Raw genomic sequence first — 25,239 nt, 5'->3', positions numbered from 1 at the left:
GAAATGCTTTCAGCCGTGGGTTAATAATCAGCATATAAATAGAATGTCTGCATCTTGCATAGAAATTGTAATGTGAGACACTTTTACACACATATGCATACAGGTAGACTGCAGTACAATCGTCCTTGTCTGCATGGCTAGTTGCGGCAGTTATCCTCGTGCTGCTTCAAAATCGTGATTGACATTCCGAGGTCGCTGGGATACTTTGTTGTTTGTTGTGCATTCCTTTATCAGTGATGAGAAAGTGAGGCAGATGCACGCGCTACCAGAGAGCCACTTCAGTTTCAAGTGGTCCTCAATCACCGTATTTAAGTGCATGCCTACGAGTATGTAAATTATTTCTAAAACATATACAGTGTTGGAAAAATATTTAATTTTTTCCTTTGGGAGTAACCATCTTCTGCTGTATATGGGCAAATGACCAACATTTTTGTAGTATTATATTGTCACACTGTTTCCCGTTTACTCCTTACTTTGCCTGAACTAATTCCACCCATCTACCTCTATGTCCCATCAATAGCAATGTTGGGCTATTGTCAATTTTTATCGCCTGCTCCACTAACCTCATGCAGACATTTAGCCAGTCAAAAGTGACAACAAGTGCTCAAATTCCCATGACCTTTGGGTTCGTCATTCGTTTATTTACCTCAATGATTATTTCAATGCGTTGGTTTCCCATTAACAAAACTGGCGAGGAAAATCAAAAACAAACGGTTATAGTTATTGCGGAGTTGTCAGGCCGCATAGACAAACAATTGTTGGTCACCTTGTTCCTCAGTTCGCCTCAAAATATTGGGAATTTAATTGAATTGTGTATTCTTGTTGTTGTTGTTGTCCATTGCGATGATAGTCATTGTGTGGTGTTGCTGTTGCTGCCGGTGATGGTAATGATGATGGTGATATAGATCAAAAGGATATGCATACCACACTATGACGAGAGTTGTATGTATTTACTACCACAACAATAACAATAACAACAACAAAATAAAATTCAATTAAAATATTGTAAACAAAACGGCGTTACAGAGTAATAGGCCCAGGCAGTTATTATATACACGGGAAAAATATCAAGAAACATTTAAAATAGGTTCTCATTTAAATGAATTTAATACGGAGTAATAAACGATTTCATGATGATGATAAACTGAATCTCAAGGTCACTACTCTAATGAGAGCTGTCATATTGAAGTTTTTAACTCATCTAGAGTCGGAAGGGCCATCCGCTGAGTAGCATTCCTTTTTAGAGTAGTTTTACATGGGATAAAACTGGGATTCAAACCCATGCATTCGATCCAGCCCCATGACAAAACGCATTCTAATAACTAGAGTTAGGATTTGTATGCAAAATTGAAATTTTTCATTATTTATTTTGGTATATGCATTAGTATTTTGCATATATGCATGCAGAATCAAATTTCTGGAGCAAAAATGGGTTTAAAAAATTAAATTTTTTGCAAAATAAGGCCGCATTTAGAAAATAAATTATGTCAAAATTTCGACTTTGCATACTATATTCTACTACTACTATATTCTATGTTTTCAATAAATGAGAATATAGAGTGGAACTTCTATTGCTTGGCATCGCGGTACAATGTCCTCAAAGCTCTCGCACTAATCGCTAGTTGCAACACAGGATGCACTTATAAGGTGAGGCCATGCAAACAGCTGAGTACATTTTTATTTTTGTTTTGATTTTGCAATACTTATCTCGACCCCGGAGTCAAGATAATTTTCTCGACCCGGACAAAGTATAAAATGTTTTTTTTTAATAGTTGACTGTTGTACACATTTTGCTGTTTTTATACCCTCCACCATAGGATGGGGGTATACTAATTTCGTCATTCTGTTTGTAACACCTCGAAATATGCGCCTGAGACCCCATAAAGTATATATATATTCTTGATCGTCATGTAATTTTAAGTCGATCTATGGCCCAATTCTCATCCTATTTGGCAGAAAATTTGTACGACGGCTTCTCTCATGAACTTAAACATACGTGTCTAATATGGTCTGAATCGATCAATAGCTTGATACTGCTCCCATAACGGTTAACAAATGAGAACTTTATTGTAATATTAGTCCAAATCTGATGAACATATATATGGGAGCTATATCCAAATCTGAACCGATTTCGAGCAAACTTTATAGATATTGAAATGTCGTCGAGGAAAGCGTTATACAAAGTTTTGGGAAGATTGGTCCATAAATGTACTTGCAGTGGCTCTAGGAGTGAAAATGAAATATATATATATATATATATATATATATCTTCCCAAAACTTTGTACAACGCCAAAGTTTTGGGATGATCGGTCCATAAATGCGCTTGCAGTGGCTCTAGGAGTGAAAATCGGGCGATATATATATATATATATATATATAAGAGCTATATTTAAATATCAACCGTATTCTTTGAAAATAATGGTAATGCCGAGAGTCATAAGAAAATCCTTTTTGCCAAATTTCGAGAGAATTTGTTAACAATTGAACATTTTATTGCATTATTGCTGCAAATCGGACGAACATATATATGGAAGCTGTATCCAAATCTGTACCGATTTTTTCCAATTTTAATAGCCTTCGTCTCTAGGCTGAAAAACTTCTCTGTACCTAATTTGAAGACGATCGGATGAAAATTGTGACTTGTAGTTTGGAGGCCACCGTAGTGCAGAGGTTAGCATGTCCGCCTATGACGCTGAACACCATCAGAAAAATTTTTCAGCGGTGGTTTTTCCCTACTAATGCTGGCAACATTTTTGAGGTACTATGCCATGTAAAACTTCTCCCCATGTAAAGCTTCTCACGAGCTGCATCTCCCCATAGTATTGTCGTCGTCCTGCCGACCGAATCGCTGTTCCACAGGGTTACCTGCGCATTCCTCGCCCATGTCCTTAACTCGGACTGCATCGACGCAAAAGGCTTCGGGTTAACCAACTTTATTGACGGCATTGCTATAGCCTTCACTGCCAAGTCGTCTGCCATCCTCAGATAAGGCGTTAGTCTCCTTCTTACATTCCAAGTCTATTCGTGACCTTACCGTCCTGGTTGTTATTGCCCTTATGGTCTGTTTAATGTCCGTCAAGATGTTGATACTCGGCGTCCTCGTGTTAACACCACACCACCACAGTCATTCCGTGATCTTGCGGATCTCCGCTTACAGGTCTGCATTATGGTCAGACAGTCTAAAACAGATCTCAGTCCCCACTCCCACCGCTCGCAGCAACGCCTCGCACTCGACCTCAAGTGTCGTCTCATGTATCCGATCGGAAACCTCTTCCATTCCTTCCACGTTTCCTATAGTAGCCTCGATTATAATGCGATGATATGAGCTGCTCCCACCCTCAATCCATTCTCCCATCGCCATAAGTCTCATAGCCGCAATGGCAGCCTCGCACTTAGTCTGTATGTCTATGGGTCGGATATCTAGAATAGTCTCCCATGCCCTAGTGGGTGTGGTCCTCTTCGCTCCGCCTATGCCAAGACAACATATTATCTGAACCTGTTGTAATATCCTTGCGTTGCACTTTTTCTCAATCGCAGTCCACCAAACTACTGAGGCGTAAGTAGGTATCGTTCTAATCACGCACCTGTAGAACCAGTGGACTATCCTAGGATTCAGACTAGTAGATCCTAGGATTCAGGCCCCATTTCAAGAAGAAACACTGTTATGGGAAAAATCCGGTTTTTTTATCACTCTAGTTAGACTTAGGTCCGTCCCGAGTCTGCTCTAGATCGGACCATATTTCTATGTTCAACGTCATAAACGGACACGCTAACCTCTGCTCTACGTTGGCCACCATCTGGGGGAGCACCCCACTCAAACGGTCATGAAGACCGGTTGGAACAAAATGGGGTTCAAATGACAGTTATTTGAGCGTAGAGTACGAATCGGACATAAAAATGTCTGAAAGGTCGGCATACCTCCCAGATAAACCTAAAACGGACATATAGACTGAAATGTCCTTGGAAGTAGACTAAGAATTTTATATTACTATTAGGGACCAAGTGTCTAGTATGTTCAAAAAATGTTCTATCCAATCAATATTTCTTCATGTGCTGTAGTTACGAAGGCATACGAATTTTTGCGATTTACATATGCAATGCAATAATCTGTAAAGGACATATCGAAGTTGATAAATTGAAATATTTTAATTGAATTGAATATACCCCTGTAGTATGCATACACGTGGTAATCGCATTCGTCTGAGCATAGAGCGATACAACACCACACAAATATGATTTCGTTTGTTTACATTGCAGCAATAATTGGAAATTGCCACCTTGATTTTGTGAAATTCCCTGAAATGTTATTTGGTTGATGTTTTGACGTTGCGAGTATAATGACCCATAGTTAGTTATTCGATGGCTAGGATGCGTATCTCATCTCAAAACAATTGCGTATTTCCAAGTCTGAGATATGGGAATAGTATTTGTGAATAATACATAAGGCTGTCACACACACACCCAGAACATATTTAGGGTATCCCAAAGTACTTTTTTATTTCCTGTTACACTAATATACAAACATAGTGTCAACAAAATTAAACCATAAAAATCGTAATTTTTTGCCCGCATTAAAATGGAATAATTGGATATTTGAACAGAAGTTTGCATAAAATATTTTTGTTTCCACTATTACAGGATGACCTCCATTGTAACCCTAACTACGAGTATCAACCTAATAACTTTCACATTTCGTACATAATTGTACGCTACAACACCACATTGTTTGTAACACCCAAAAAGAGGAGTGTAAGACCCATTGACAAGCATACCGATCAACTCAGAATCACTTTCTAATTTGATTTACCTATGTCCGTCTGTCTGTCTGTCCATGTTTATTTGTCTACAAACTACAGGTCGCAATTTTCATCCGCTCCTTTTCAAATTTCGCATATACATGTTCCTGGCATAGAGAAATTCCAAAAAATCGGTTCAGATTTGGATGTGGCTTCCATATATACGTTCGTCCGATTTGGACAAGTATTGCAATAATGTGGTCATTTGTTAACCGATTCTATCGAAACTCGGCAGGAAGCATTTTCTCTTGACTCCTGACGTTACTGGTGGTTGTTTCTAAATGGAAGACGAAAAGCTCGTCTCCAAAACATGTGAGATGGTCATGTTGACGTCGGCAGGCGGAGCTTGCCACGTTGACAAAGGAATAAAATGAATGCAAAGGCCATAAAGGGGAATTGGAGTTTGTTTGAAGAGATATTGTTCAGTGAAAAAGCTTACAGCGAACAGTCTGGTAGTAGTAGTTGAGATTTCACATAGGATTTGTGCTTATGATCTCAACTTTAATTACAACGAACAACAGGCGGTAAACTGTAGACCGGTCAGGCGGACGGACATAGTTCACTATGGTGCCGATAAAATAAAGAAACCCAATTATCGAAACGCGTCCACCATTGGGTTGACATGTGTCCTGCCTTGTCTGAGGAACTGCTTTCATGTATATATATATCGCCTGATTTTCAACACTAGAGCCACTGCAAGCTCATTTATTGACTAATCTTCCCAAAATTTTGTACAATGACTACCATAATATCTAAGAAGTTTGGTCGAAATCGGTTCAGATTTAGATATACCTTCCATTTATATGTTCGTCAGATTTTGGTTAATTTGCAATAATGTTAACATTTGTCAACCGTAGTTCATACATATTCTCGAGAGGAGAGTCCCAGTGAGGAGTCAGGTGGCACTGGCTCTTAATTAAATACTGAGTACCAATGATACTCGAGATGACAAAGCGAGTTATTGGCACAAATAACCAATGGCCAACATCAGCGTCTGTTCCCAGGTTAGGGGCGGCTTGCGGCAAGCGTCGGATCAAGCGGCTCCCCACAACGAGGGATACATGTGCAATCCCACAAAACCCATGAGGTTGGGTTTTCCTGGGCCAGTAACCCGCCCCCGGAAAACTATGAGAACTACTATGAGAAACAAAGTAAAAACGGACCCCACCTATGAGTAAAAACGGACCCCACCAACGTTGACAACCCACGCAAACGATAAAACGATCATGATTTGCGGATCTGCATCTGGAATGTCCGCACTCTTTATAGAGAAGGTGCAGTATACGCGCTGGCGGATGTATTAGAGAAGTACAAGGCAGATATTACCGCTTTACAGGAAGTGCAATGGACTGGGAATGGCGTCACTACAACACCAAACGGTGACGAACTATGCTATAGCTGCCATAACACGAGGCATGAATTTGGCTGTGGATTTGTGTTTAGTCGGCGATTGAAACACCTTTTCTACGTTCGGCTGGTGAAACAAATATTCTGTCATAGCCAATTAAAATAAAAAGTAAAAGTTCATACAGTTTTAACATATTTGATACGAATTGTTTAATAAGCCATCCGAAAACATCCGCCGAGATCCATCATCCATTTGTACTTATAGGGTAGGTGTAGAGTATTGTACTGTCGGCACCGCCCGACTTTTGCCTTTTCTTACTGGTTTTACTGGGGCGGAAGTATGTCCGTCCGTCTGTCAAAAACACACTTCCGATATAAATCTATCTCCGTAAAATTGTGTACAAATACTTCTATAGGTCGTTTAAGATGGTAAGTGGGCCAAATCGGACGATGTTAATATAAAGTTTCCATATACGCCGATGCCCCGATTTGGCTTCTTGAGCCTGTAGAAAGCGTAAATATTATCCAATTTGTCTGAAATTTTGCATGTCATCTTCTATTATGATTTCCCAACATCTGTGTTAACACAGATCTCTCGATTTGGCTCCCTTTGAGTATAGTGCTCGGTTATGACTATTAACATCTATGAGATGCGATTAGATAAAAACACTATATATCTCCCATTTAAATCTACCTCTCGATTTCATTTCTTGAACTTCGCATTGTAAAATGTATATTTTTGTTGAATAGTGTTATGTTATCCGTCGGCCTACATATAACTGTATTCGAATTAAATTCTTATGTATGTGTGTGTGAACCTTTTTCATGCGAAAACATTTTTTCATTCATACATACTTGGGGTTCAATGAACCATAAACGGATTCATTTATATGGGTCTGTTTACACCTACTTTTAGGATAGGGAAAGGTAAACTTTAACTATTCACAAAGAAGGTGGTAGAGAAACTATTGTAAAGACTTCCTGGTGTAGCTCAAAATTCTAAAAAAATTCGGATAAAAAAATATCTATTAACTTGTAGTGTAAAATATTTAATTTTCAACTTGAATAAAATTTGATACACAGAGCGATTTAAACATCAGTAGTGATGTAGGGCATAATTATGTCTGGCTTCCCTAAATCCCTAAATACAGATAATTTGAATCTCATAGTGTCATATGTCCGGTTTGTGTGGCCATTAAGACAATTGACCCCGAAAGTAAATATCATATCATATATATCAAATCATTATGGGCCTTAAACCCTAAATCGGAGGATCGGTCTATATGGCAGCTATATCCCAATTTGGACCGATCTGGGCCAAATTGACGAAGGATCTCGAAGGGCCTAACACAACTCACTGTCCCAAATTTCAGCGTAATCGGATAATGAATGTGGCTTTTATGGCCCAAAAACCCTAAATCGGAGGATCGGTCTATATGGCAGCTATAACCAAATCTGGACCGATCTGGGCCAATTTAACGAAGGATATCGAAGTGCCTAACTCAACTCACTGTCCTAAATTTCAGCGAAATCGGATAATAAATGTGGCTTTTACTGGCCTAAGGCCATAAATCGGCGGATCGGTCTATATGGAGGCTATATCAAGATATAGTCCGATATAGCCCATCTTCGAACTTAACCTGCTTATGGACAAAAAAAAATCTGTGAAAAAATCAGCTCAATATCTCTATTTTTAACATGTCTAGATCGTCTTAGATTTTTACGCTGATCAAGAATATATATACTTTATAGGGTCGGAAATGGATATTTCGATGTGTTGCAAACGGAATGACAAAATAAATATACCCCCATCCATCGGTGGTGGGTATAAACATCTAAAAAATGCCAAAATGCCTAAAATAAAGTAAAGTAAAGTAATCAAAACAGGCACCCAAAAAAATAGCATAACATTTTTTTCCAGCTGAGTTGTGTACTCAATACAACAGATTTTGTGAGTTGAAATATAATGTCTACTTGCCCATTTTCAGCGGACAAAAACTGCTGTTTTAGCAAACATTTTTGTTGTTTTGAATAACAAATTTGATTGAGTGTATATGTTGATTTACTTTTATGAACCAATGGGGTAAATTTGATTAAGCCGTGCTTGATTTTTTTCAATGGGTTTATGCACGTGTTCTCTACTCCCAAATACATATCTGTCGATCCCAATATTGCTTTGATTGGTAAATATGTCCTGTTTGGGGGATGTGTAATGGGTATAACGGCCCCGAATCACTTTTTTAGATTTGAGTTTCTATCCTCAAATACTTTTCATTTGAACCCGGTCAGGTAGCTCCAAGGATGATTTTGGAGCTCCTGCCCATATATGAGAGTTATATTTCATCCTCGGCCTGATGTAGGTAGTATAGATATTGAGAAGATCAGAAAAGGTGAAATATTTCTTGCCCAAACACCTTACTGCTGCATTCGACACTTCGAATACGTGTTTTTACCAACGGACATCACATTGTATCTTCATGCCCAGAACATCAAGAGCATCTGACTTTTCAATATCTATACCGTTGATAGATATCGAGGATTGAAATGGGTCAGTGAATACCTTGTGAGACAAGGAACAGCACTGCGTCTTCTTTGAGTTAAAGTTTACTCTGTTTATTCTACCCCACTCGGAAATGGCCAATAAATCCTGGGAGAGCGTCTCATCCATAATACGCCTCCTGTCCACAATTTCTTGAGGACTGGGCATATGGTCGAACGAATATGAATAACACAGACTACTGTCATCGGCAAATGATTAGACTGGATTCGAAGTCTGACCCAATAGATCGTCAATGAAAATAAGAAAAAGGGAAGGGGAAGGGACAGAGCCTTGTGGCACACCTGCGGTCAATATATTCTCATCTGATGAGAACCCATCTACAAAAACTCGTGATGTCTCATCAGTTTGTAATTTCCGATCTTAAATAGTTCAGCTGATAGGCCATCGGCTGCTATTGCTTTCTTGTTTATCAGACAGCTAACTGCTATGTAAACCTCATTCTGTCTAGGCTGTATACACTCTATACCATTATCAGTGATAAGTTCCGCGGTATTGTGATCGCCGCCACTATGGCATTCCAGCTGCTGCGAGTGCTTGTTATTTCCATATCCTAAGCACACTTTCAGTATCTGTTAACAGATTTGTTGTTTTGTGTCTGAAGGAAGATGTACCAAATCCATCGGCTCAATTTTCAATTCTTTGATGGAATTTCATGCTTCATTTTGAATTCTGAATATCTCGATTCGGTCACGCTTACGTATTTCCAATTCTCTCTTCTTTTTTTCTGAAAAGACACGGTTCAGAAGCATTCGTTAAATTGGTATCTTGGGGAAGATTTTGGTGCCTGTAAGTAAGTTCGCTGCATTTTCCATAGATTGGGCCATAGCTTTGCCATTAACGGGGCAACAAAATCGAGACAGGAGTGCTTCCATCAATCAGTTAGGTCAGTCTATTGCGTTTGCAGCTTTTCGATGTCCAGCTTCCGTGCAGCCATGTTTTTTTCAAAGACTATTTGCGAACCCATTTGATTTTTAGGGCATCTAAAAATTGGAACTTTTTTAAATTCTTACTCTTTTACTGTGCACAATCTGGTGCTGCTAATTGGCTTTATTCAAGGACTATTTGTGAAATTGTCCGATCTTCCCATTTAATTTCTAGGGAATCTATAAAGTGAATTTCGTAGTGTTCAAAACACACATTTTCATAGCTCTTATAAACTCTAAAACCAATGCTTACAAATGCGATCCATGATTGAGGATATAAAGTTAAATTTTTATTAAAATTTTCAATTTTGATAAAAAAAAAGTTTTAAATTTCAAGCCTTTTTTTAGTTTCATTGGCAGTTTTACCACTTCTCAATATTTTTTCAACCTAAACATACAGGCTAAAAATTCCAATAAGTAAGCGGGCACTCAGATAGATACATCGGCTAAGGGTCTTGCATTCATAAATAAAACATTTCATTCTCATGCATTGGAATTATAATAATATAAAGAAAAATATTTACTAACATGGCGGTGGGTTGAATGTACCCAGCAGCCCCAGTTTCGATGACAACAAAAAGACAGGAGAGGACTAAACAAAAATGCCAAGTATTCAAAGAATTGTTCATAAATTTGTCTATCAAAAAACTAACCACTAGATGGGATATTTTCGTCCAAGGTACTGCGTAAAAGTGAAAGCGTCGTCAACTCGTGTGACATCATGTGGACCCAACTCAACCAATTGGTAGACCCTGACATTACTCGAAATGCTGCTACATACGGCGTAGACATAGTCCTTTTTTTCCCACATTGCAATTCAATGGAATTCACATGTTAGCATTCCTCTTGGAGAAGCAGGAGCAGGACGTTAGAGGTTAAGCGGTTTGAGAAGCATGTCCTTTATCGCCTCCACACACTCAGACAAGTCAAAGGGCATAACAAGCAAACAAACTTACACTCACCTCTATGAGACTTGTAACACTTCCATACACACTCGTACATACTCTCGTACTTATGTTTGTTGTGTAAAATATGAACATAAAAGGCCACCATGTACATTCTTTGCTTTCAGCAACATATTAAACATTTGCGTTGCTTTGCTTATTCTTTCGTTTCTAAGGACACTTATTGATTGAATCTATTTGTTGCATATCGAGATGATTTTATTTTAATTGCGAAAATTCTTTACTCTTTAATAGTGAACCTTTTTATTATTACCTACATTATTGCGTTCTATGCCACATCCAATGTGATATAACTTTCGAAAGTTAAAGGTTTTTGGGGTAAAGTGTCCTGGGGGGAGGAGGCTACTCCGGGAATGATGAGTGAAACCTTATGTAAATTGAATTTCAACATTTATACAATATCGTCCTTCTACAAGAGGAGTACTTGATAAACTTAATCCCGTAAGAAGAAGTTATTCGGATGTAAACATTTATATAATACACCTAGGCAACATGGTACTTAAGCAAGAGGCTTTGTTGGGTAGATTACGAAAACACTACAGAAACGAGATGTTATGCATTTAAAATATAAACCTTAAACCCGTTCAGCAGCTTAAAAATAATTGAAATAATGAAAAGCAAAATAAACACGAATCAGGTCCACTATAAAGACCCTACACCACTCGGTGAACCTCTAACAATTTAGATCCAATGTTTCTTAATGATAGCAAATGAAAAGCTGGCTCTATGAAATTAGTTCCAAAGACATAGCCCTCCAAAATCAAAAATGAAATAACAAACAAAACGTCGTAAAGCGAGGATCTACTGAAAAAAATTTTGAAGTTATAGTGGACAAATGCTTAACAGTGAGTGAGAACAGCTGTGTATTCAACAGTGAGTGAGAACAGCAAATGCGCAACAGTGAGTGAGAACAGCTGCATGGAAAATGATTAACAGTGAGTGAGAACAGCTGATACATCGAAAATGATCTATCAACGTAATAGATCAACAAGTAAAAAGGAGTTAAGTTCGGCCGGGCCGAACTTTAAATACCCACCACCTCGGCTATATATGTAAACCACCTTTCATCAAAATCCGGGGAAAAATGCATACCTTATGCTCCATAGCAGCTATATCGAAAAATGTTCCGATTTGCACCAAATACAAATAAGCACAAGTCATTGTTCAATTGTGTATATCAAAATATTGATCTTTTTAGTAGCTATATCTAAAAATAAACTGATCTCAACCATAAACGACATGGATTTCGAAAAGCCCAATATAAGTCATTGTGTAAATTTTCAGTGAAATCGGATTATAAATACGCCTTTTATGGGGCCAAGACTTTAAATGGAGATATCGGTCTATATGGCAGCTATATTTAAATCTGGACCGATCTGAGCCAAATTGAAGAAGGATGTCGACTCACTCACTGTCTCAAATTTCGGCGACATCGGACAATAAATGCGCATTTTATGGGCTCAAAACCTTATATCAAGAGATCGGTCTATATGGCAGCTACATCCAAATCTGGACCGATCTGAGCCAAATTGGAGAAGAATATCGAAGAGCCTAACACAAACCACTGTTCCGAATTTCGGCGACATCGGGCAATAAATGGGCTTTTTATGGGCCCAAAACCTTAAATCAAGAGATTGGTCTATATGGCAGCTATATGCAAATCTTGATCGATCTGGGCTAAAAAATATGTCGAATGGCCTAACACAACTCACTGTCCCAAATTTGGGTGACATCGGACAATAAATGCGCCTTTTATGGGCCCAAAACCTTAAATCAAGAGATCGGTCTATATGACAGCTATATCCAAATCTGGACTGATCTGGGCCAAATTGAAGAAAGATGTCGACGGTCCTAACATAATTCACTGTCCCAAATTTCGGTATAATCGGACAATGAATGCGCCTTTTATGGGTCAAAAAACTTAATTCGAGAGATCGGTCTATATGACAGCTTTATCCAAATCCAGACCGACCAATGCCATATTGCAGAAGTGTGTCGAAGGGCTTAACTTAACTCACTGGCCTAAATTTCGTCTACATCGGACAATAAATGAGCTTTTTATGGGCCCCAAACCTTAAATCCAGAGATCAGTCTATATGGCAGCTATATCCAAATCTTGATCGATCTGAGCCAAATTGATGAAGGATGTCGAAGGGCCTAACACAACCCACTGTCCCAAATTTCGGCTATATCGGACAATAAATGCGCTTTTTATGGGTCCAAAACCTCAAAATCGAGAGATCGGTCTATATGGCAGCTATATCCAAATCTGGACCGATCTGGGCCAAATTGAAGAAAGATGTCGACGGTCCTAACACAACTCACTTTCCCAAATTTCAGCAAAATCGGATAATAAATGTGGCTTTTATGGACCCAAGACCCTAAATCGGACGATCGGTCTATACGGATAAGAGTTAGTCCGATGTAGCCCATCTTCGAACTTAACCTGCTTATGGACAAAAAAAGAATCTGTAAATTTCAGATTCGAACCCAGGAGTTCAGCGTCATAGGCGGACGTCACACTCACATTTAGTAAAAAACGAACGACTTTCCGTAAAAATTGTGCAAATTCTTTAGTATGCGAATACTTTAATTGCTGATTGATGCCTAATATTGCCGTATCTTCTAAATTACAGGGTGCAGGATAATGAGAATGTTTCGCATTGAGAGATCACGGCCAGCATTGGTCAAATGACGGTAAGGGTTAAGGCCACTAAAGATACATCTCAGAGCGACGTCATTTCACCGCTACTATGGATTCTTGTAGTTGTTGTTATTCTGTTCAGATTGGTGGCGAAAGGGGTGAAGGTGTGTGCTTATGCATATGGCCTTGTCATTCTCGCTACAGAAAAAATTTCTAGACACTATATCGGATATTCTTAGTGGTGCTCTTAGGTGCACGGCGTCTTAAGCCGCGGATTGCAGCCTTAGAGTGAATCCTAGGATGACGGGACTGGTCTTGTTTATAAGGAAGAGAAGGATTCCCGAATTCGAACTGCCCACGATGCGTGGGGTTACTTTGGAGTTGGCTAAATTTCTCGGGATTATTCTTGATAATTGAAACATGAACTTGCATCAATGGTGTCATTTCCATAAACAGGAGTTGTTAAAAATATTTACGACGTGCGGGGATGATATGAGAATGAGCGTTGTAAATTTCATGCACCGACCGAACTTCATCTCTTCAAAATGTTGAAGTAATCCAACCTTAAGTTTAAAGCTCCCATAGATCAGCAAGGCCGTTCGGCCCAAAGGACCAATCGGTGCAGAAACATGATGACCACAAATTATTTAAAGGCACCAATAATTCGCTCTTCAACATTAATGTCAATAGTAGTAAAAAAGTCTTATATGCCAAATTTTTTAAGCATGACAAAAAAAAATAATATTGCAATACTAGCCATAATATTAACATAATATTGTTACAAGTCTAACCGATTTCTAGGAAAATCAAATTTGAAAAAAATTCGATTGAAAACGCATTATGTTCTTTATATACAAATTATTTTGTACAAACAGATGTCCGTCTATCTGTTTGTCCAAGATAATTTGTGTGGCTGCATCTTAATCAGGAAATGATTCTGAGTCGATGAGAAAATGATTCTGTAGTACCCATACCACAATGTAAAATTTAAAATTTCCTATGAACATTGCATTAAGGAACAGGGGATATTTCTCTCATCCATACCATAATAGAGTAAATAAACACACAATTTTACAATAAAAAGTAGTCAGCCTTGTAACTAATAAATCTGTCGTGTTCTTCGCATACTGAAAGAACAAGATAAGTTCAATATTTCTTTACCTCACCTCAAAAACCGCAATGTTTAGTGATAATGATAAGTTTTTCTCTACAGTTAATTAATTTTTTCTCTTTAATTAAAATGTGCCACAATTGTCCAAAGGTTATTACACAACATGTAAATATTAATGCATTTCAATTTACTTATTTGTTTTGTTCTTTTCCTTTTGCAGTTCATCCTACCCAATGAATACAACGTCACCAAAATCATCATTGGCCAAACTGGGTATCCATCCTAAACACAAGTCCCTGAAGGTCATGGTTTTGGGACAAAGTGGGGTTGGCAAGACGGCCATGGTTGTGCGGTTTATTACACGCCGTTACATAGGAGAATATGATCCTAATTTGGAGAAAATCTATACCTTTAACACATCAATGGATAATGAATATTTGCAATTTGATATCCTTGATGCTACGGGACATCAAAATGTGAGTATAAGTGTCATTCTTTTCAATCATTCACCTTACTACAGTCTAAAGACATGTCATTCATAGTTTGTCCACACATTCTAATGGCTAGAATTTTTAAAATTGAGGAGGAATAGGAGAAGTTAGGGCAAAGTTTGTAAAATATTTACACCACAATGGGAATAGTGTAATTTTAAGCTAAGGAAGTTAAAAACGCCGTAAGATCGGTGGGACTCAATTGCATACCAATCCTACAGCTAGAAAAATTTGTTGACATCTGCAAACAATCTACAGCAAATTTGTGCATAATAAGGATTATAGCCGAGTCCTAACGGAATTCCACAGTGCGACAACTCCTTGGGGAGGAGTTTTTACATGGCTTCTATCATGGCACACACAAATGTCGCCAACATTAGGAGGGGAAACCACCGCTGAAAATTAGTTTCTGATGTTCTCGCCAGGAAACACTATGCTGAGCTTAAAACATGAAATATCATTATGACAGTATAGATAATCAGAAAATCATTATGAAATAGATAAACAGTAAAAATAATTGGGTTTCTTAAGTATTTGTGAGCTATACTCAAATTTTTACTATATAAAAAAAGCTGAAATTGGTTGCTGTTTTAGCAAAATTGCTCTTGTCCCTTTTTCAGCAGATTTTCTGATGTTATAGCCAACTTTTTTGCTGTTTTGCGAACAAATTTTTCTGAGTGCATATCTCAGCCATTACAATTGTTCATATATTGAAATCAAATATTTTTACATATGGTGCCAAATTTTAGAAAAAATGCTTAAAAAAACTAATGTCATGAGTATCCAAAAATTTCTAATGGAACATCGCTCTAATTGATGATAAATCTAATGTGCACAGGTATCGAGAGGTTCAATACAAATGGACTTTCCAAACTTAAGCATTCCCTACAAAAAAGGGATTTTATGAGCTTCATAAATTCAAACTGAATAATAGCCCATATATGGCAACTATATGCACAAATGGTGTAATCATTCACAGCATGTGTATCGAAACGGCACAATGCTAATCGAAGTTCCGAAATAGAGCAACATCGTGTTAAAAACTAGTTATCCCATGAACCCAAGAATTTTAGGAGGCCATACATCCATTTCCTCTCCAATCAATAACACAATACTAGTGTTGCGTAATGTCATTTATTAAATTGGCCACTCACTTGAGCTCACTTTAGTCCGCCAAACTAGTTCCTTCATTCGTTTTGTAAGTTAACTTTTGTTCATTATTTCTATTAATTCTCTAGTATTAAGCTCACTTAACCCATTAACGATAAATGGGTAGAAAAATACCCAAGAATAGATACGTTTTAGAAAAATTCTAGTAAAAATTCTAAGAAATAGGTATCGTAATGAAATTTGAATTGGCGTAAAGTAGACAAATGAAACTTGTTAAAAAATGTCATTGTCGAAAGTCGGTAATTTCTTATACCCAAAAGAAGAGTTTTGGAAACTGTGTCAGTGCATTGTTACATTCGATGGTTTCTACTTAAAAAAAATTTTTGGCGATAAGCCAAATCTTTCGACAGCAGGTGCGATTTTAAAGTCGTCTTCCACTATTCTTCATAAAATATTAAGAAACTGACATTTTTTTGTATTAAAAGCATAATGGCTTAGGAAAACAAAGAATTTTTTCACAAAATTATAATTTTTTAAAAAAACTATCGTCCCTAGAATCATGTAATTTTTTCAATTTTCGTGTAATTTTTTCAACAATTTTCATCTGATTTACCTTACCTTAATAATGCGTCCTCCCTTTGTATTCTTCTTTCCCAGGAAACCGATTGTGCAAATTTGGAATCAAATATACGTTGGGCCGATGCCTTCATACTTATGTATTCCGTTACAGACAAATGCAGTTTTGACGAATGTAATCGTTTGAAATTCCTCATCAACTATAATAAGAGAAGACGTAAATTGGGCTCTAACAATAAGGACTGCATGGCAGATGTACCGGTTATATTGGTGGGCAACAAAACCGATCAAATTGACGATCGTATGGTTAGTGTTGAAGAGGGCCGAAGACGTTTTAAAGAATTGTCGTGTGCCTGCTTTCATGAGATCTCTGTAAGGGAGAGTGTTGACCAGGTAGGTTAAAATTGGAAAAAAATCCTAAAATGAATAAACAAGATTGTCTTTTAAAGGTGCAAGCGGTATTTCGAGATGTCTTCCGCTTCTGGCGCGTCTTCAGTAAGATTCCCAAGCTCAAACGTTCCACAAGTGATGTTCAAAATGAATCCCTAAGTCCAGATTCGGGCTGTTCGTTTTACGATGCCTCCTCGCTGGCAAATGAGACGAGACGCTCGTTTCTGGTGATTGGCAGTGCTTGCTTGGAGGAGAATGATCACTCCGAGCCCAACGCGGAAAGCGGTTCCGGTAGTTTGAATAGTTCACGCAATGAATTAGAAGCTCCTTTCCGCAGCAGAGCTTCAACGGATGGCACTCTGCTATCCAGACCAAGGCGTTGGAGGTACCCACCACCTGGCTGTCTGCTGCCTCACTCAAATCGAGTAGAACGACGCATGAGTATTTCGACCAGGGGTAGCAATGCCAGCTATTAAAATGTTTCCCTTGCATGGTGCAAAAACCAGTTTTAGATAATTTTTATTATTTTATAACGAAACCAACTGAGAAATGACTGTATATAGCTTAGAACAAATCTATAAGATATATTTTTTAACGTGTATTTATTTATTATGCTAATATGCAAATAAAAGCCAATGCAAAGTGCATAAACTGACTGTCAAATCGGTTTCGTTTTTATTCATCATCGATTTTTAGTAGATACTCCTCGGCCCGCAAAGCAAGTTCTCGTATGTTACGCAAACATCCGGCTGCAGCCAATTGTAATTCTTTGTTGGTGGAACCTACACATTCTAAAAGGAAGGGTACAACACCACTCTGAAATGATAAAAACGATTGGATATGGAAAAATTGACAAACAGAAGGTTAAGGAGTAAAAAATATTAAATCTAGAAAAAACATGTTTACATTTTTAAAATATACGGTTAGCATCAAAATAAAGTGCACAACCCATACTTCATACCTCAAACTTACTTTCATCGCTAAACATTAGGAAGAAACTCCTTTATTTTAGTATTTCGTATAAATGGTCAATTTAAGGGTTAAAACAACTTTTTTAAAACAAGTGTTTTTGTACACTTTATTTTGACGCTCTCTGTATGTCAAAGAATTTCAAGTAACAATGAGATGTTGCAAAAATAAGCCTGCAAGGACAAGAACTTTTATTTCATATGTCCATAACTCAACACCTTAAGAAACTAAGTTCAATTTCTTAGATGAAGAATTGAAGAAATTGTTATTAAAGTTCAAGCAATAATCTGCGGAATCGGAATTGTTTATTTAGGAGTTTTTGGTGTCTACTTCTCAGTTTAACTCTGAGCCTTCCGACCCTTTCATTTGAGTTCCATATGCCAGGATCGATTTTTATATGCATTTGGGGGTATGTTATCGGGCGCATTTCCCCATTTCCTTTGTTGTTGTTGTTGTTGTAGCAGTGTGTTGTACACTGAGGCGACAGCCCTTGCCGATGAAGGATCTCAACTGGTCTATCTAGTACGTACAACCGACTGCCATGGGATTGCCATTTCCTTTGTGGTTTGCTGTACTTTATTATTTACTCTCCCACAGTGCTTTCCTGTTCAAAGAACCTGGTACTAACTTATATTGGTACTAACTTAGTCTCATACTAACGTAAAAGCTTTCTTCAGCATTTCCCTTAAATATAAAAATTTTGCAAGCAACTTTTCCTTGTTTAAGGGTTTTGGGTATTTTCCTCAACAAACGACATGATCAATCTCTTTATACATTTGGGGGTTTAAGTGGCCAAAGTCACCAAAGTGTTGATATCAGAGTTGCCATTAAGACCCAAATATTTTTTCCAGTTCTAGGGAAAATGGGTTCCCAAAATTCGGCCAGGCCGAACTGAGCACATTTTTAGCTATCCCACTGTGATTCTCTGTGCCCTGTTGAGAAGATTCACTGTAGATACAATCAAAGCCATATTTATCGCCCTCTACAGCCGTTTTGCTAAAGTATGTTCGGATTCCCGGATTGGGGAGTTTTGGGCATTTTCGTCATTAGACTCGGGTAATTTTTTTCCATTTTTTAAGAAGATATCTCTAACCGTTCAAAAACGGCAGACATGTTTTAATTTTTTGTTGAGGTTCCACTGTGATTTACTGTTCCCTGTTGGGGGGTTCACGGTTGCAATATTTTCTGTTATTTTATTATAATATGCCGATTTTGCAAACATCTTTACTCGGTTTGAGGTTTTTTGGCATTTTTGTCAATAACAACGGGCAAATTTGTTTTCCTATTTTTTAAGAAAATATCTCTAACCGCTTGAAAATTACGACTTATTTTTATTTTCACATTTTTGTTGTTTTATCCCACTATGAGTAGTTTTCCACTAATTAGGCGGATTCACAATAGATTAACATACTTTAAACCATGAAGGGTCCCATCAGCATTTTTACTCAAACATGTAGATTTTGCTAACATCTTTCCCTGATTGGGGATTTTGGGCGTTTTCGTTCAGAAACATGGGCAAATTTCTGCTTGGGAAGATATCTCAATTTATTATTTTTATTTTGTAACCTGTCCCACTGTGCTACGCAGTCCACTGGGAAGTTTTATCGAAGCTTTAACTGAGCAAGGAACTAACATTCTCTTCATTTTTTTACTATGACAATCCGATTTTGCACATCTTTCCCCGATTTGTAGATTTTGGGCAAATTTTTATACCCTCCACCATAGGAGGGGGGGTATACTAATTTCGCCATTCCGTTTGTAACCCCTCGAAATATGCATCTAAGACCCCATAAAGTGTATACATTCTTGATCGTCATGACATTTTAAGTCGATATAGCTATGTCCGTCCGTCCGTACATTCGTCTGCAGAAAGAACGCTAACTTTCGAAAGAGTAAAGCTAGGCGCTTGAAATTTTGCATAAATACTTCTCATAAGTGTAGGTCGGTTGGGATTGTAAATATGCCATATAAACCGATCTTGGGTCTTGACTTCTTGAGCACCTAGAGGGCGCAATTCTTATCCCATTTGGCTGAAATTTTGAACGTGAAGTTTTGGTATCACTTCCTGCAACTGTGCTAAGTATGGTTCAAATCGGTATATAATCTGATATAGCTGCCAATAGAGGGCGCAGTTATCATCCAATTTGGCTGAATTGCATGAAGTTGTTTGTTATGACTTCCAACAACTGTGCTAAGTATGGTTCAAATCGGTCTATAACCTGATATAGCTGCCATATAATCCCACCTTGGCTCTTGACTTATTGAGACACTAGAGGGCGCAAGTCTTATCCGATTTGGCTGAAATTTAGCATGAAGTATTTACCAATCTTGGATCTTGACTTCTTAAGCCTCTAGAGGGCGCAATTCTTATCCGATTTTGCTGAAATTTTTTACAACGGCTTCAACATTCGACTTCAATAGGGTCTAAATCGATCTATAGCCTGATACAGCTCCTATATAAACCGATCTCCCGATTATGCTTCTTGAGCGCCAATACAAGGCGCATTTCTTTTCCGAATGGACTGAAATATTACTACTTCTACTATGGTCTTTAACATTCAATTCACTTATGGTCCGAATCAGACTATAACTTGATATATCTCCAATAGCATAACAATACTTGTACAACGTTCTTTGTTTGCCTAAAAAGAGATACCACGCAAAGAACTCGACAAATGCCATCCATGGTGGAGGGTATATAAGATTCGACCAAGCCGAACTTAGCACGCTTGTTTTAACTAATTTTCCGTTATGTTTCATCTTACCTGGTGCATGGTAATACAATTTTGCGGATCCATTGACAATTTCTCCAATGCCATGGCAGTGGTGCGATGTACTTCAGGATCATCACTGGTCATATAAGATACAATGGGGGTAACCGTACGTAGACGTCCCAATTCCTGGGTATTGGTGGCATAAGTAGCACAACTGGCTATGGCAGCAGCCAAGTTTTTCCTTAACAAATCTTCCGTGGTATTGACTTTAAAGAGACATATATCTTTTAGAAGTAAAGTTAGCTTCATGCTTGGTACTCATACTCACCCAGTTCGGCCAATTTATAGATGACCTTCAAATCCGATAAGATGGCCAAATTCGTACTATCCTTTGCTATGGTGGCAATGGCGGCACACACTGCCGACAATACCAACATGTCCTTGGACTTGAGCAAACCGACAACCAACTCCATGGCACCCACTAGACTTCTAACCAACTCCCCAGAGTCCTTGGCATTTTCAACACAAGGACATATGGCATAGGCCGCATAGGCTTGAACTCGAGGATTGGTGTTCTTCAGCAAAGACCATATAAGACGCACAGCATCCAATTCTTCCAATATACGCATACTTTCGGCATCCTCTGCACATTCCTTCAAAGCCTTTGCTAAATTTTCCAACAGAGGTGCATGTGAAGAGTTCAACAATGTGACCAAAGAGGGCAGGCCATTGGCATTACGTAGCACATCCCGGTTGTGCTGAAAGCGTACACACTCAGCTATAGCCCCCACCACATTGGTCAATACCTCATCGGACTCGTCGTTTAGCAATGCCACCAGATGGTTAACCGTACGCAACTGGTCAAACTTTAAGACATTGGCATCCGATACAGCACACATCCATATGGCGCCAGTGGCACCAATCAGCAATGGTTTGTTCTCCCTCACCGTCTTGTCTTTAATGATGGATACCAAAGGTTCTAGGCCTCCAGCTTCCTTGACCAGATCTCTGGTGGCTTGATCAAAGGCACATTTATATATGGCCGTGCTACCTTCCATTTTTAAATCTAGACTTGGCGAATTCAGATGATTAACAATGTCCGCAATCATTTCCTCTGTGCGTATGGCCAATTGAAATTTGGGCTGTGACAAGAAATATATTAAAGTTTAAACAGCCTTAGTGTTAATTTTACACAGAAAGAAAAATGATGACATAATGTAAAGTTTTATCCATACCAAACGTTTTGTTTCATAAAAAAGCGGGTTGGTGATCAAAACCGACGGCATCACTTTTTCTTACTGTGTTGCCGATTCTTACCTGGGAAGCACATTTCTGTATAGTTCCCATTATAGGAATAACCACATCTATGTGACAGGATTTCAGTAGACGAGCCATTAAAGGTACTATGCCACTTTTACGCATTATCTCCTTGTTGTGCCTTGAATCCGATAAGGACCACAAAGCTCTAGCACCTGCCCGCGCCATGTTAAGCTGTTCGATCTCCTCAAAATTAAGCTCTTCACGAGGAGTTTGTAAAATTCTTAGAACAAAAAAAAATATGAGTTAATGGGATAGTCACCGAATATGTCGTAGTGTGGAACACGAAAAGAATGTAAAAAAACAAAGTGGATTATGGAAGAGTTGGTAAAAATTCAAAGCCCAAAAAGAGGGGGAATTTTTGAACATTTTTGTAAATATACGGAGTACGGTTTCTCGTTATACTCTCATTTAAAGTTTTAAGTGCGTTTGATGACTTACACTGGAAGCAATATTTTTGTGGAACATTTTAACCCCCTAGCGATCCACTGAAGGGGTCTTTTTGGTCCCCTTGTCAAAAAAATCTTTAAAAATCTTTAAAAGCTCCTTAGAAACTTCGTTGCATAAGGTTAAAACTTTCTAAAAAAAAAAGTTTACCATAAAATTCTACTATAGGTCTATGAGTATATCAATAGCCAAAACTTAAATTAAACCTCAGAGACCAGTCAAAATTAAAAAAAAAACATTTGAGAGTTAGGTTCATAGTTTTTAAGATCAATGGCTAAGAATAAAAAATGAAAGATTTGGGGCAAATTTGGTATTCAGAGAAGTACCTAGAAATGGGTTCTTAGACGTTGCTGATTTGTGGCGTCTTAGTTAAGTTTTGAGGTATTCAGAGATGTCTGGAAGAGATTTAATGAAAACCAATCAAGTTAGTATTCAACTACAATCTAGTTACCTTTTTTTAATGAAAGGACATTGGAAACCCCTTTAATGAATAGCTACACCCACAGAAATTTGTTAGTAAAAACAGCAAAAATGTTTGCTGTAACAGCAGAAAGTCTGCTGAACATGGGACAGCAGAAATGCAAATTTTGCCGATGAACATTTCACTAGGAAACAGGGGCAAACTTCTCACATATCAATGAGTGCAATCCGATTCAAGTTTAAGCTCAATGATTACGGACCTCCTTTTTATAGCCGAGTCCGAACGGCGTGCCGCAGTGCGACACCTCTTTGGAGAGAAGTTTTACATGGCATAGTACCTCACAAATGTTGCCAGCATTAGGAGGGGAAAACCACCGCTGAAAATTTTTTCTAATGGTCTCGCCAGGATTCGAACCCAGGCGTCATAGGCGGACATGCTAACCTCTGCGCTACGGTGGCCTCCAACAGCAGAAAGTCTCCTGAAAATGGGACAGCAGTAATTTTATGCTAAAACACGCAAACATTTTCTGCTAATTTCCAATTTTTAAGAGTTAAAAAAGCTCAAAAATATCTTAAATGTCATAAATATTTTAAACAATGTTTCATCCCATCTTATCTTTCAATTTTACATGCACATATTGGAACATTTTTTCAATTTTCTACAATTCGCTATTTTTTTAACGAATTTGAATATCAACAGACATAATAACTACGTCTAAAATTGGCAAATTTTTTATTTATAAATATATATATAGCGAATGCCTCAGTAGTTGTTTAGAAGTTAAAAAATTTTGAATGGATTTATTCAAAGGTTTGAATTTTTTAATTTAATATCAGCAGACAGTGTTTGCTGATATCAGAATTTTTCTGCTTGTAGAGAGTTAATAAATTTTACAAAAATATACTTCATCACATCAACGCCTTTATATTAAAAAAAAACTCACGAAGAATCATAATCCACTCAGTTTCTTTCTTTGGTCCAAGTCTTATCCTGCCTGTTTAAAAGTCTTACAGCAAAGAAATGCTGAAGTACAGTTTACGGGGCAAAGGCAAAAAAATCGAATTTATTGCATACCCCCTAATAGGACATCAGGAGTACGAATAAGAAGTCCATTTTTCCCCTGATCAAGCGATTTGACGCCGAATATTGGCAATGGTACTCAAATTAAAGCAGTTCATTTTTTTCCATATACCCATTTTTTCGTAATTTATTAAAAGGAGTTCAAAATTCTCAAGGCACTGGCCTCGGGATTGACATTTATGACTTTTTTTTCAACAAATTCGTATTCTACTCAAAATTTCCTTAATTTGAGTACTACATTGCCTATATTCGGCGTCATTTCACTTGATGAGGGGGTAACCCCCATTTTGGTACCCCCATGGCACCCCCATGACCGTGCCCCAAAAACCGACTTCATGTCCAGGGGTCAATTTAGGGACGTGTGCAAAACATTTGATTTTTTTTTAATTTTAAACTGCACTTTTGCTCAAAGAACTTCACAATGTTCTATCATCAGTCAATAGCTCCGACTTATAATCCAACCACTACTAAAACTTATCACAAATAACTTACTGCAGTTTTATATCCAACAGATCAACCAATTTCGGTATACCACCACAAGTACGCACATACTTCCGAGCCAAACGCACCTTGGCCACATTGGCTAACGTCTCGGCAGCCACTGTTTTCAAATCCCTCATTGAAGAATTCAAAATGTCTATAATCAAGGGTATGCCATCCAAGTCCACGATGGTTTTGCGAATATCAATATTCAGAGATATGTCGGCCAATACCGTCAAAGCGCCCAATCGGCACTTGGCATCATTGCATTCCAAAATATTGACCAACACATCTAAGCCGCCTATGTCCTGGATGGCAAATTGATTTATTTGCGTGGTCAAGTCGTAGTCCTGGAGACAGCATAGCGATACTATGGTGGCCGTTTGGTTGCCAGCCTTTATGTATTTCACCAACTTTTGTATGTTATAATAGTCTGCTGGTATTTCCGCTGAGCGTGCCACATCCTTCCAGCGTTCGTCCTCATCGGTGGAAGACTCCACCTCTGTGGAATCCGAGTCCAGAGCGTTAACGGCCTGCTTGGCATTGGTTTGACGATCCAGGCCACTTCTTGGACGTCTGCCTCTACGAGGCTTGGTGGTGGCTGTTGTGGATTTCTTTTTTGATTTTTTCGAAGACAGCCCTTCATTTAAATTTAAATTTTGATTGTCCATTCAGGTAGCACAGGGAAGCACAGCAACAAAAATCCTTTGTAGCAAGAAAATAAACAAGTTGTTGTAGCAGCAACGGAATTCCATCGACGACAAAATATGAAAATGACAACTGAAAGGAATTCCAGTTGAATAGAAGAAAATAAACAACGTTACCATATCAACCCAAATCAAAGGTAGCAGGCAGTGGGATTGCTGGGCTAAATCGCATACTAATAATAGTACCACA

At 38.1% G+C, this 25,239-nt stretch overlaps 2 protein-coding genes across 3 annotated transcripts in view; one reads left to right on the top strand and one right to left on the bottom strand.

Annotated features, from left to right (window-relative positions):
- The window catches only part of LOC106080826 (ras-related and estrogen-regulated growth inhibitor), a 43,048-nt gene extending 25,477 nt beyond the window's left edge, over positions 1-17,571 (top strand). For both annotated transcript variants that reach the window (XM_013242408.2, XM_013242406.2), the window contains exons 2-4: positions 14,568-14,823; positions 16,606-16,917; positions 16,974-17,571. In XM_013242408.2, coding sequence (XP_013097862.2) covers positions 14,568-14,823; positions 16,606-16,917; positions 16,974-17,390 — 985 coding nt within the window. In that variant the 3' untranslated portion in view covers positions 17,391-17,571. The remainder of the gene's footprint in view (positions 1-14,567; positions 14,824-16,605; positions 16,918-16,973) is intronic.
- Positions 17,500-25,114, bottom strand: LOC106080823 (armadillo repeat-containing protein gudu). Its single transcript, XM_013242401.2, has 5 exons — positions 24,355-25,114; positions 21,915-22,137; positions 20,926-21,739; positions 20,649-20,863; positions 17,500-17,730 (listed from the first exon to the last, which is right to left on the bottom strand). Exons 1-5 carry the CDS (start codon positions 25,011-25,013, stop codon positions 17,590-17,592), a joined length of 2,052 nt encoding a protein of 683 aa, XP_013097855.1. The 5' UTR covers positions 25,014-25,114; the 3' UTR covers positions 17,500-17,589.
- Between the last annotated feature and the right edge of the window lie 125 nt (positions 25,115-25,239).

This window comes from Stomoxys calcitrans, chromosome 3 (genome assembly GCF_963082655.1).
Source record: "Stomoxys calcitrans chromosome 3, idStoCalc2.1, whole genome shotgun sequence".
NCBI classification, from domain to species: Eukaryota; Metazoa; Arthropoda; class Insecta; order Diptera; family Muscidae; genus Stomoxys; species Stomoxys calcitrans.
The sequence above is the reverse complement of the archived record's forward strand: the minus strand, read 5'-3'. Positions and strand labels throughout refer to the sequence as shown.